Below are 12,812 nucleotides of genomic sequence, written 5' to 3' on the forward strand. Positions count from 1 at the left end.
CACACACACACACACACACACACACACACACACACACACACTCACACTCACACTCACACTCACACACACACTGCTGCGCGGGCGTGTGTTTGTGTGCGTGTGAGAGAGATGGTAGGGTCTGTTTACATTGGGACTTTTGTAGATTTCACAACATCCTTTCAGTATAGGAATTATGTAAATACTGATTAAGACAATTGGCAGATGACGTTACGCCTATCCACTTAGATATCCACTGTGTTAGATATCCACTATGTTAAATATCCACTATGTTAGATATCCACTGTGTTAGGTATACACTGTGTTAGATATACACTGTGTTAGATATTCACTGTGTTAGATATCCACTGTGTTAGATATCCACTATGTTAGATATCCACTGTGTTAGATATCCACTGTGTTAGATATCCACTGTGTTAGATATCCACTTTGTTAGATATCCACTGTGTTAGATATCCACTGTGTTAGATATCCACTGTGTTAGATATCCACTGTGTTAGATATCCACTGTGTTAGATATCCACTTTGTTAGATATCCACTGTGTTAGATATCTACTGTGTTAGATATCCACTGTGTTAGATATCCACTGTGTTAGATATCCACTGTGTTAGATACAGTATCTACTATATCCGCTATGGTAGATGTCTACTAGATCCACTATGTTAGATATCCACTGTGTTATATGTCTACTATGGTAGATATCAATTTCTTATAGTTAAACCTCTCACAGAAACCAACAGCGATCCCTCTCTGATCAGTATGGTCATAGTGAGTTCTCTTATTTGATGTGTCTCCTTTCCCCTGGGGGCCGGTACTGAATAACGCTATATTTGACCCCTGGGGGCCGGTACTGAATAACGTTATATTTGACCCTGTATATTGAGTGCTGGGCTCTGTAAGAGGAGACTCAGGAGAAGGGTAGAGTATAGAGTGCTGGGCTCTGTGAGAGGAGACTCAGGAGAAGGGTAGAGTATAGAGTGCTGGGCTCTGTGAGAGGAGACTCAGGAGAAGGGTAGAGTATAGAGTGCTGGGTTCTGTGAGAGGAGACTCAGGAGAAGGGTAGAGTATAGAGTGCTGGGCTCTGTGAGAGGAGACTCAGGAGAAGGGTAGAGTATAGAGTGCTGGGCTCTGTGAGAGGAGACTCAGGGTTGTCTTTGTATTGCATCATCTTTCTGTGTTTTTCAACTTGCCGCAGTTTTCAGCTGCAGTGTGGTGATGAGTTTGCTACTGTATTATAACACATTTAACAACACGAGGGAAGGAAGGAACGAAGAACGGAAAAGAGGGAGAGAAGGAGAGAGGGAACGCCACACCTCAAATACAGCCCCAGACTAAAACACACACACCAACACACACTTCTTCTCTGTGGGTGATGATGGTGTGTCTCTTCTCTGAGAATCAACAGTTAATTCGTATACACACACCCTGAAACACCCCCCCGACCCCAATTCTCCACTCGCACACTCAAACCACACTCAAAACACACTCAAACCACACCCAAACCACACTCAAACCACACTCAAAACACACTCAAACCACACTCAAACCACACTCAAACCACACCCAAACCACACTCAAACCACACTCAAACCACACTCAAAACACACTCAAACCACACCCAAACCACACTCAAAACACACTCAAACCACACTCAAAACACACTCAAACCACACCACAACACATACTCCATGTTGGTACAATGAGAATCAACAGTTTCCCAGGGTTTTCACCTCCTGGATAGAGAGAATTTTTACTTTCCAGTCATAACATCTCTCTTGTCTTCTCATGATGGGAAATATACTCTGAAACTGAAGAGATGCATTCTCTACCTCCTCCCAAAAAGCTAATGATATTACATTTAGGAGGAAGAGACTTGGAAAGTAACCTGGCCTTTAATAAACAATGTGTAGTGAGGGTTTGAAACACTAATCCCTTCTCGTGAAGGCTGAAAGAGAGAGGTTGTTTTCGCACTCTCTGTGCCTGCGTCAATCGATTCCACGTGCAAACACGCTAACACACTGTTGCTTTTAACTCGGAGCGCTACGGAGCTAGGAGATCTCTGCCAACAAGTGGGCTGGAGTCTTGTCCTCTCTCTCTCTCTCTCTCTCTCTCTCACTCTGCCTCTTCTCTCTCTGCCCCACTTTCTCTCTCTCCCCCCTCTGCCCCTCTCTCTCTGTCTCTCTGTCTCTCTCTCCCTCTCTGCCCCTCTCTCTATCTCTCTCTCCCCCTCTGCCCCTCTCTCTCTCTGTCTCTCTCTCTCTCTTCCCAGGTCTGCTGTTTTATTTATTCTCCCCTCACCTCTCGTTCGTTGTCTTTTCTACCATTATCTCTCACTCCCTCACGTTATCCATGATGATGATGAAGATTAAATCCCCACGTATTTTTTTATTTAACCTTTATTTAACTAGCCAAGTAAGTTAAGAACAAATTCTTATTTACAATGACGGCCTAGGAACAGTGGGCTAAGGGGCAGAACGACAGATTTTTACCTGGTCAGCTCAGGGATTCAATCTAGCAACCTTTTGGTTACTAGTCCAACGCTCTAACCACTAGGCTACCTACCGCCCCATCTAGGTGCTGAGTACACACACACACACACACACACACACACACACACACACACACACACACACACACACACACACACACACACACACACACACACACACACACACACACACACACACACACACACACACACACACACACACACACACCTCACAGACAGTACATACTCTCACCCTGTTAGCAGGGGAGAACTAAATTAACCTACAAGGTTTTTCTCCTCTGTGAAAAGCCCTTACTAAATAAAAAATGAAAAGGTGCCGGAGCCTCGATCCCCTGACGGTGCACATTTTGTGCTGGTGTTAGGGAATTTATCATCACACACTCAGACTACTACCTGCGATTGGGGAAACACACACACAACACTTTATTTCCGTACTCTGGCAGAAAAGTGAAAAATGTTGCTCCATTTTTTTAGCTATTCTTTGTGTCTTCTTTCTTTCTTTCTTTACTCATCTCTCCCCCCTATCTACACCTTTTTCATCTCTTTCACTCTCTCTCAACTCCCTCTGTTCTCTCTCATCTTCTCATTTTCTCTCTCTCAACTCCCTCTGTTCTCTCTCATCTTCTCATTTTCTCTCTCTCAACTCCCTCTGTTCTCTCTCCATCTTCTCATTTTCTCTCTCTCAACTCCCTCTGTTCTCTCTCATCTTGTCATTTTCTCTCTCTCAACTCCCTCTGTTCTCTCTCCATCTTCTCATTTTCTCTCTCTTAACTCCCTCTGTTCTCTCTCATCTTCTCATTTTCTCTCTCTCAACTCCCTCTGTTCTCTCTCATCTTCTCGTTTTCTCTCTCTCAACTCCCTCTGTTCTCTCTCCATCTTCTCATTTTCTCTCTCTCAACTCCCTCTGTTCTCTCTCATCTTCTTGTTTTCTCTCTCTTAACTCCCTCTGTTCTCTCTCCATCTTCTCATTTTCTCTCTCTCAACTCCCTCTGTTCTCTCTCATCTTCTCATTTTCTCTCTCTCAACTCCCTCTGTTCTCTCTCCATCTTCTCATTTTCTCTCTCTCAACTCCCTCTGTTCTCTCTCATCTTCTCATTTTCTCTCTCTCAACTCCCTCTGTTCTCTCTCCATCTTCTCATTTTCTCTCTCTCAACTCCCTCTGTTCTCTCTCATCTTCTCATTTTCTCTCTCTCAACTCCCTCTGTTCTCTCTCCATCTTCTCATTTTCTCTCTCTCAACTCCCTCTGTTCTCTCTCCATCTTCTCATTTTCTCTCTCTTAACTCCCTCTGTTCTCTCTCATCTTCTCATTTTCTCTCTCTCAACTCCCTCTGTTCTCTCTCATCTTCTCATTTTCTCTCTCTCAACTCCCTCTGTTCTCTCTCCATCTTCTCATTTTCTCTCTCTCAACTCCCTCTGTTCTCTCTCATCTTCTTGTTTTCTCTCTCTTAACTCCCTCTGTTCTCTCTCCATCTTCTCATTTTCTCTCTCTCAACTCCCTCTGTTCTCTCTCATCTTCTCATTTTCTCTCTCTCAACTCCCTCTGTTCTCTCTCCATCTTCTCATTTTCTCTCTCTCAACTCCCTCTGTTCTCTCTCATCTTCTCATTTTCTCTCTCTCAACTCCCTCTGTTCTCTCTCCATCTTCTCATTTTCTCTCTCTCAACTCCCTCTGTTCTCTCTCATCTTCTCATTTTCTCTCTCTCAACTCCCTCTGTTCTCTCTCCATCTTCTCATTTTCTCTCTCTCAACTCCCTCTGTTCTCTCTCATCTTCTTGTTTTCTGTCTCTTAACTCCCTGTTCTCTCTCCATCTTCTCATTTTCTCTCTCTCAACTCCCTCTGTTCTCTCTCATCTTCTTGTTTTCTCTCTTTGTATTTTCTTGTTGTCTGTCTTATTTCACGCTCTGCTGCAAGTTAATAACTTCCCTACTCTCTCTCTCTCTCTCTCTCTCTCTTTGTCGCTCTTTCTCTCTCTCCATTATCACTGAACTGATTTGTAATTCACAATTAGCCGGCACACGAAGCGTTACACTTAAATGATTGACCTCTCTCTCGTCACACCTCAAACTGCCTAGATCAATAAGACCTGCTCTCTCTGTTTTTCTAGGAAGGAGAGATGGAGGGTCGAGAGAAGGGATTAAAAAACGAGTGGAGCTCTGAGGTTTTTAGTCTATTTTTGATATGCCTGTCTCTCTCTCTCTCCCTTATTTGCTTTTTCTCAAACTCTCTTTCTCTCCCTTATTCATGCTCTCTCTCTCTCTCCTGTGTTTTCTCTGCTTTTCTATCTCCATAACAATCATCACAGAGCCATTTAGCAGAATCCACAACCTGCATTAGAGATTAGCAGACAGAGATAAAGTCACTGATCAGACTGTTGTTCTGTAGGGGATTAAATTATATTATATTACATCAGATTATACAGTCAGGGAATAAGGACAGATTGATTTACTGGCTGCTCACCAAGTGACACCCTATTCCCTGTATAGTGCACTAATTTAGATAGTGCACTACTTTTGACCAGGGCCTATGTAGGGCAGGGATGGGCAACTTTGATGGAGGTGGGGGTCACAAAAAAACAGAACTCATCATGAGGGGCCACAGTGGGTCTTGGGTCTGTGTACCCACATCCAGCCCCCCTTGTGACAGCGAAGATTACAAAAATATGTTTTCATGTTCGTTTCCTGCAATTCTGCACATTTTGCCACGAAGCGTAGGAAACATTTAGCCGTTTTAAAGCAAGTTTGCTGTAATTCTACAGATTTTGCCATGGGGCAGAGAGAAGAATTTGCAGTTTTACAGCTAATTTCCTGCAATTATAGACATTTTGCTGTAGGTTGGAGGCAAATATTTGTAGTTTTTAATATGATAACTAATGATCAATGGGCCCCATCCCGGTCGATAATTTGGGCCATGCTTACTACAGGTTTAGATAGCTGGTCGCTAGTATCATTTACTAATCCCCTCAAAAATGGCTGATTTGGGCTAATTGAGTGACTGCTGATGCACAACTAATTTTCTAAATTCACCCTGTGTATTCTATTATTCTAACTCTCAACAGTTAGTTGAGACCCTGACAGAATTTTTTTTTAAAAAGTGTTTTATTATTGGTCCACAGGACTTCAAAAGGCCGCATGTGGCCTGCGGGCCGCCAGTTGCCCATCCCTGATGTAGGGAATAGGGTGCCATTTAGGACACACACATTGTCTGTCTGAGGCTTGACTTCTGTTGTTAACCCCACCTTCTCTCTGTGCAAGTTTATTTATACACACATCACACGCTCGCACACACATACACATGCACGCACACACACGCACACAGGCCACAAAAGTAGTCTATAATACGGTTAATTAGGGGGGTTGTGTGTGAGTGTAACTCCAGTAAGCAAGGTGCCTCTTTCTAAGGAGTTGTTTGGGTTAATGTTGTGGGAGGCCGTAGCGAACGGTTCTCCCTCAAACAAGATTAGTCAGTCAGCTTTTGTCGGCCCTGCATTAAAGACCAAAATTGGTTAAAGAAAATTGTGATACATAAAAATATATACTATTTTCATTTAAGGACCAAACAATTGACAGCTGTGCCATATAAATTGCAAAATAGTTGGGAAGAGATTTTCGATGTACCGATTCCAATGCACATGATCTATGAATTGACACACAAAATGACGCCAGATTCAAAACTATACAAAATTCTTGCAACCAATAGAATGTTATATATATATATATTATATGGGGGATACAATCTTCCCAGTTCTGCAGATTTTGCTGCGAGGAAGCAGAGTCATTAGATCATTTATTATGATACGGTCCATATCTAGCTTTTTTTGGTCACAGGTCCAGTAATGTCTGAAGAATTGCAGCATTTACCTGGAGCTAACGCTGCAGAGAGCACTACTGGGTGATTTGAAAAGTCATAGTCAATCGATCAATAATATAATAATTATTTTAGCAATAATGTTCATCTTTAATTTACAATCTGTAGAAACAATGAGAATAGAAAGGTTCAGTATTTTTGTGAAGCATCACAGCACAGTTGAAAAATATATGGCAAATAGAAATTCAATACGGATGGTGTTAAGAAATAGATGGGAGAGGTTGAATGGAGCTGGAGGTTGGGACTAATAACAACCAGATAACAAAGGTAAAACATACGGGGTCTGTAAAATGTATATAGGTTCAGAACGTATGTGAAATAGCACAGTTGCCTAGAAGCCAGCATCCCGATGTCGCCTCTTCACTGTTGACATAGAGACTTGTGTTTTAAGGGTACTATTTAATGAAGCTGCCAGTAGAGGACTTGTGATGCGTCTGTTTCTCAAACTAGACACTCTAATGTACTTGTCCTCTTGCCTCCCACTCCTATTTCCATTCTGGTTAGAGATAGTTTGCGCTGTTCTGTGAAGGGAGTAGTACACAGCGTTGTACGAGATCTTCAGTTTCTTGGCAATTTCTCGCATGGAATAGCCTTCATTTCTCAGAAGAATAGACTGACGAGTTTCAGAATAAAGTGTTTTGTTTCTGGCCATTTTGAGCCTGTAATCAAACCCACAAATGCTGATGCTCCAGATACACAACTAGTCTAAAGAAGACAGGTTTTATTGTTTCTTTATTCAGTACAACCGTTTTCAGCTGTGCTAACATAACTGCAAAAGGGTTTTCTAATGATCAGTTAGCCTTTTAAAATGATAAACTTGGATTAGCTAACACAACGTGCCATTGGAACACAGGAGTGATGGTTGCTGATAATGGGCCTCTGTACGCCTATGTAGATATTCCATTAAAAATCAGCCATTTCCAGCTACAATAGTCATTTACAACATTAACAATGTCTACACTGTATTTCTGATCAATTTGATGTTATTTTAATGGACAAAAAATGTGCTTTTCTTTCAAAACAAGGACATTTCTAAGTGACCCCAAACTTTTGAATGGTAGTGTATATTTTCCCCAAAAATATATGGGGGATTGGAAATGATGCAGACAATTACATTGATGGAAGCAACAATCTATCCGCAATGTTAAAGCTGATCCACCCCCTAAAAAGAAATGCACTTAAAAAAAAAACATATATACACTGCTCAAAAAAATAAAGGGAACACTTAAACAACACAATGTAACTCCAAGTCAATCACACTTCTGTGAAATCAAACTGTCCACTTAGGAAGCAACACTGATTGACAATACATTTCACATGCTGTTGTGCAAATGGAATAGACAACAGGTGGAAATTATAGGCAATTAGCAAGACACCCCCAATAAAGGAGTGGTTCTGCAGGTGGTAACCACAGGCCCCTTCTCAGTTCCTATGCTTCCTGGCTGATGTTTTGGTCACTTTTGAATGCTGGCGGTGCTTTCACTCTAGTGGTAGCATGAGACGGAGTCTACAACCCACACAAGTGGCTCAGGTAGTGCAGCTCATCCAGGATGGCACATCAATGCGAGCTGTGGCAAGAAGGTTTGCTGTGTCTGTCAGCGTAGTGTCCAGAGCATGGAGGCGCTACCAGGAGACAGGCCAGTACTTCAGGAGACGTGGAGGAGGTCGTAGGAGGGCAACAACCCAGCAGCAGGACCGCTACCTCCGCCTTTGTGCAAGGAGGAGCAGGAGGAGCACTGCCAGAGCCCTGCAAAATGACCTCCAGCAGGCCACATATGTGCATGTGTCTGCTCAAACGGTCAGAAACAGACTCCATGAGGGTGGTATGAGGGCCCGACATCCACAGGTGGGGGTTGTGCTTACAGCCCAACACCGTGCAGGATGTTTGGCATTTGCCAGAGAACACCAAGATTGGCAAATTCGCCACTGGCGCCCTGTGCTCTTCACAGATGAAAGCAGGTTCACACTGAGCACGTGACAGACGTGACAGAGTCTGGAGACGCCGTGGAGAACGTTCTGCTGCCTGCAACATCCTCCAGCATGACCGGTTTGGCGGTGGGTCAGTCATGGTGTGGGGTGGCATTTCTTTGGGGGGCCACACAGCCCTCCATGTGCTCGCCAGAGGTAGCCTGACTGCCATTAGGTACCGAGATGAGATCCTCAGACCCCTTGTGAGACCATATGCTGGTGCGGTTGGCCCTGGGTTCTTCCTAATGCAAGACAATGCTAGACCTCATGTGGCTGGAGTGTGTCAGCAGTTCCTGCAAGAGGAAGGCATTGATGCTATGGACTGGCCCGCCCGTTCCCCAGACCTGAATCCAATTGAGCACATCTGGGACATCATGTCTCGCTCCATCCACCAACGCCACGTTGCACCAGAGACTGTCCAGGAGTTGGCGGATGCTTTAGACCAGGTCTGGGAGGAGATCCCTCAGGAGACCATCCGCCACCTCATCAGGAGCATGCCCAGGCATTGTAGGGAGGTCATACAGGCACGTGGAGGCCACACACACTACTGAGCCTCATTTTGACTTGTTTTAAGGACATTACATCAAAGTTGGATCAGCCTGTAGTGTGGTTTTCCACTTTAATTTTGAGTGTGACTCCAAATCCAGACCTCCATGGGTTGATAAATTGGATTTCCATTGATCATTTTTGTGTGATTTTGTTGTCAGCACATTCAACTATGTAAAGAAAAAAGTATTTAATAAGATTATTTCTTTCATTCAGATCTAGGATGTGTTGTTTAAGTGTTCCCTTTATTTTTTTGAGCAGTATATATACACACACACACACACACACACACACACACACACACACACACACACACAAAATCAAATGAAATGTTATTTGTCACATGCTTGGTAAACAACATGTGTAGACTAACAGTGAAATGCTATTTTCTTTTCCAACAATGCAGAGAGAAAGATACAGATAAAAAAATAAAATAATAATAATTGTATATTTATATATATATTGAAATAGTGACACGAGGAATAAATACACAATAGCGTAATAATAATAATAACGTAATAACGTAATAACAATAAGGAGTAAAAATAACATGTGTATATACTGTACAGAGTGTACCAGTACTGAGTCAATGTGCAGGGGTACAAGGTAATTATGATAGCTGTGTACATATCGTTTGTGCCCTCTTCACAGCTGATTAGGTTTGTCTATGGACCATGTTAATTCCTTAGTGATGTGGACACAGAGGAACTTGAATCTCTAAACCCGCAGTGGATGGGGGCTTGCTCACCTTTCTGTTTCCTATAGTCCACAATCACATCCTTTGCCTTGCTGACAGTGAGGGAGAGGTTGTTGTCGTGGCACCACACTGCCAGGTCCCTGACCTCCTCCATATATGGTGCCTCATCGTCGTTGGTGATCAGTCCTACCACCGTTGTGTCGTCAGGTAACTTGATGATGGTGTTGGAGTTGTGCGTGTCCACGCAGTTGTGCAGCAGGGGACTAAGCACACACCCCTGAGGGGCCACCGTGTTGATAGTCAGTGTGGCGGGAAATGTTGTTGCCTATCTTCAACACCTGGGGGCGGTCCATCAGGAAGTCCAGGAACCAGTTGCAGAGGGAGGTGTTCAGTCCCAGGGTCATGAGCTTGGTGATGAGCTTGGAGGGGACTATGGTGAATGCTGAGTTGTAGTCAATGAACAGTTTCTTACAAAGGTATTATTTTTGTCCAGGTGGGTGAGGGCTGTGTGGAGTGCAATAGAGATTGTGTCATCTGTGGATCTGTTGGGGCGGTATGCAAATTGGAGTGGGTCTAGAGTTTCTGGGATGATGGTGTTGATGTGAGCCATGACCAACCTTTCAAAACATTTCATGCTACAGATGTGAGTGCTACGGGGCGATAGTAATTTGGCAGGTTATCTTGCCATTCTTGACACTTGCCAGCTAGTCAGTGCATGCTCCGAGCATGTGTTCTGGTATTCTGTCTGGCCCCGCGGCCTTGTTAATGTTAACCTGTTTAAAGGTCTTACTCATTTCGGCTATGGAGAGCGAGATCACACAGTCGTCCAGAACAGCTGGTGTTCTCATGCATGGTTCAGGCTTGCTTGCCTCAAATCGAGCGTAGAAGGCATTTAACTCGTCTGGTAAGCTAGCGTCACTGGGCTTCCCTTTGTAATCTGTGATAGTTTGCAAGCCCTGCCACATCTGTCGAGTGTCAGAGCCAGTGGAGTAGGATTCGATCTTAGTCCTGTATTGACATTTTGCCTGTTTGATGGCTTGTCTGAGGTCATAGTAGGATTTCTGATAAGCGTCTGGATTAGTGTCCTACTCCTTGAAAGCGGCAGCTCTAGCCTTTAGCTCAGTATTAATGAAGCCGGTGACTGATGTGGTAAACTCCTCAATGTTATTGGATGAATCCCAGAACATATTCCAGTCTGTGCTAGCGAAACAGTCCTTTAGATTAGCATCTGCTTCATTGGACAACGTCCGTATTGAGGAACTACTAGCGTCACTGGTACTTCCTGTTAGAGTTTTTGCTTGTAAGCAGGAAGCACACACGCACATTCCTTATTGCTTGGCAGTTGGCACTGTATAGCTGTCAATCTACTGGTATCATTAAAGAATCTAATGTGAACTGTCATTTTCCTCCTGATTTCTGACCTTACTGTTACAGTTTCCTCCTGATTTCTGACCTTACTGTTACATTTTCCTCCTGATTTCTGACCTTACTGTTACAGTTTCCTCCTGATTTCTGACCTTACTGTTACATTTTCCTCCTGATTTCTGACCTTACTGTTACATTTTCCTCCTGATTTCTGACCTCACTGTGTTACATTTTCTTCTACCATATTTTGATGTTTCAGCAAGACTGATTTTGTGTGTGTGTGTCTGTGTGTGAGAGAGAGCTAGCGACAGCAGTTTTTTAGTGTCGGATCAACTTCAGAACTTTAGAATTGGTGTTTTTAGTCCCCTTGCTGAGTTCAGGAGTTTTTCACTCCTCCTCAACCCCAATTCCTCTCTCTCTCTCCCCTCCTCCCTCCCTCCGTCCAGTTCATAGAAATGTGTTGAGGATGCAGATTCGACCAAGAGCTTTCCCCACCCCTCCCTCCCTCCTCACTTTTTTCATCCTCTCTTTCTCTCCTTCCCCTCCTCCTTTCTCCACATCGTCCCTCCTTATTCCATCCCCCCTCCTCTTCCACCCCTCTCACTTCCTCCTCTCTCTTTCCTTCTCCCCTTTTCTTTCCCTCCCTCCCTCCCTCCCTCCCTCCCTACTCAGCACTATTCTCTGTTCTCTAACTGTAACAATCCTCTCTGAAGACGTCAGCCTTGTTTCACTCCTCCATCCCGCTCCTTCCTTTCCCTTTTCACCTTTTCCTCGCCCCTTCTCCCTTTTCACCTCTTTTCTCCTTCTTGTTCCTTGTCTTTTCCACCCTTCCTCCCTCCCTCCCTCCTTCCCTCTCTCTCTCTTCTCCTCCTGCCTATATCCCTCCCTTTCTGTCACGTCCTGACCAGTAAAGAGGTTATTTGTTATTGTAGTTTGGTCAGGACGTGGCAGGGGGTGTTTGTTTAATGTGTTTCGGGGTTTGTTGGGCAATGTTCCGTATGTTAGCTGTGTCCTTACAGGACTGTTTTTCGTCGTAGTTTTTGTTTAAGTGTTTATTTTGGTTTTCTTCGTAATAAAGAAGATGAGTTCACACATTCCCGCGGGCCCAGGAGGAGCAAGGATCCTGGGCCAGGGAAAGAAGGGAGTGGAGGACATCATGGACATGGGAGGAGGTAATGGCAGGGGACAAGACCCTGCCATGGAAACAGGTGGAGACAGCGAGGGAGGAACGGCGACAGTACGAAGAGCGTGCCCAACGACGGAAGCACGAGAAGCACCCCCAATACATTTTTTTGGGGGGGCACACGGGTAGTTTGGCTGGGCCAAGGGTGAGCCCTAAGCCAACTTCTCGTGCTTATTATGGGGGAACAGCGGATCAGAAGAGCACCAGTCTATGCGGAAGTGCGCACGATCTCGCCCATGTGCACGCACAGTCCGGTGCGAGCGATTCCAGCCCCTCGCAAGTGCCGTGCTAGAGTGGGCATCCAGCCAGGTAGGAGTATGCCTGCGCAGTACATCTGGCCACCAGTACATCTCCGAGGCCCAGGCTACCCTACGCCTGCTCTACGCACGGCAGCCATCAGGCCTCTGCACAGCCCAGTTCGCTCTGTGCCAGCACTCTGCCCATGCAGGGCTACTGTTACCACCCAGTCCAGTTCGTCCTGCTCCTGCTCCTCGCACTAGCCCTGTGGTGCGTGAAAATAGTCTGCCGCCTCCAAAGCGAGCCCCACGCATCAGGCCTTCAGTACACAGTCCGTGTCCAGAGCTTCCGATGACAATACCCCGTCCAGAGCTTCCGACGACAGTTACCCGTCTAGAGCTTCCGACGACAGTTCCTCGTCTAGAGCTTCCGGCGACAGTGCCC

General features: G+C 44.8%; 1 protein-coding gene across 2 annotated transcripts in view; it reads left to right on the plus strand.

Moving 5' to 3' along the window:
- Positions 1-12,812, plus strand: part of LOC115147554 (transcription factor MafG) — a 32,053-nt gene that overhangs the window by 12,567 nt on the left and 6,674 nt on the right. Inside the window, exon 2 of one of the 2 annotated variants that reach the window (XM_029689793.1) lies at positions 4,613-4,666. The exons of the other annotated variant lie outside the window; for it this stretch is intronic. Coding sequence (XP_029545653.1) covers positions 4,622-4,666 — 45 coding nt within the window. The 5' untranslated portion in view covers positions 4,613-4,621. The remainder of the gene's footprint in view (positions 1-4,612; positions 4,667-12,812) is intronic. 2 annotated transcript variants of the gene reach the window in all.

This window comes from Salmo trutta, chromosome 14, assembly GCF_901001165.1.
Source record: "Salmo trutta chromosome 14, fSalTru1.1, whole genome shotgun sequence".
Taxonomy (NCBI): domain Eukaryota; kingdom Metazoa; phylum Chordata; class Actinopteri; order Salmoniformes; family Salmonidae; genus Salmo; species Salmo trutta.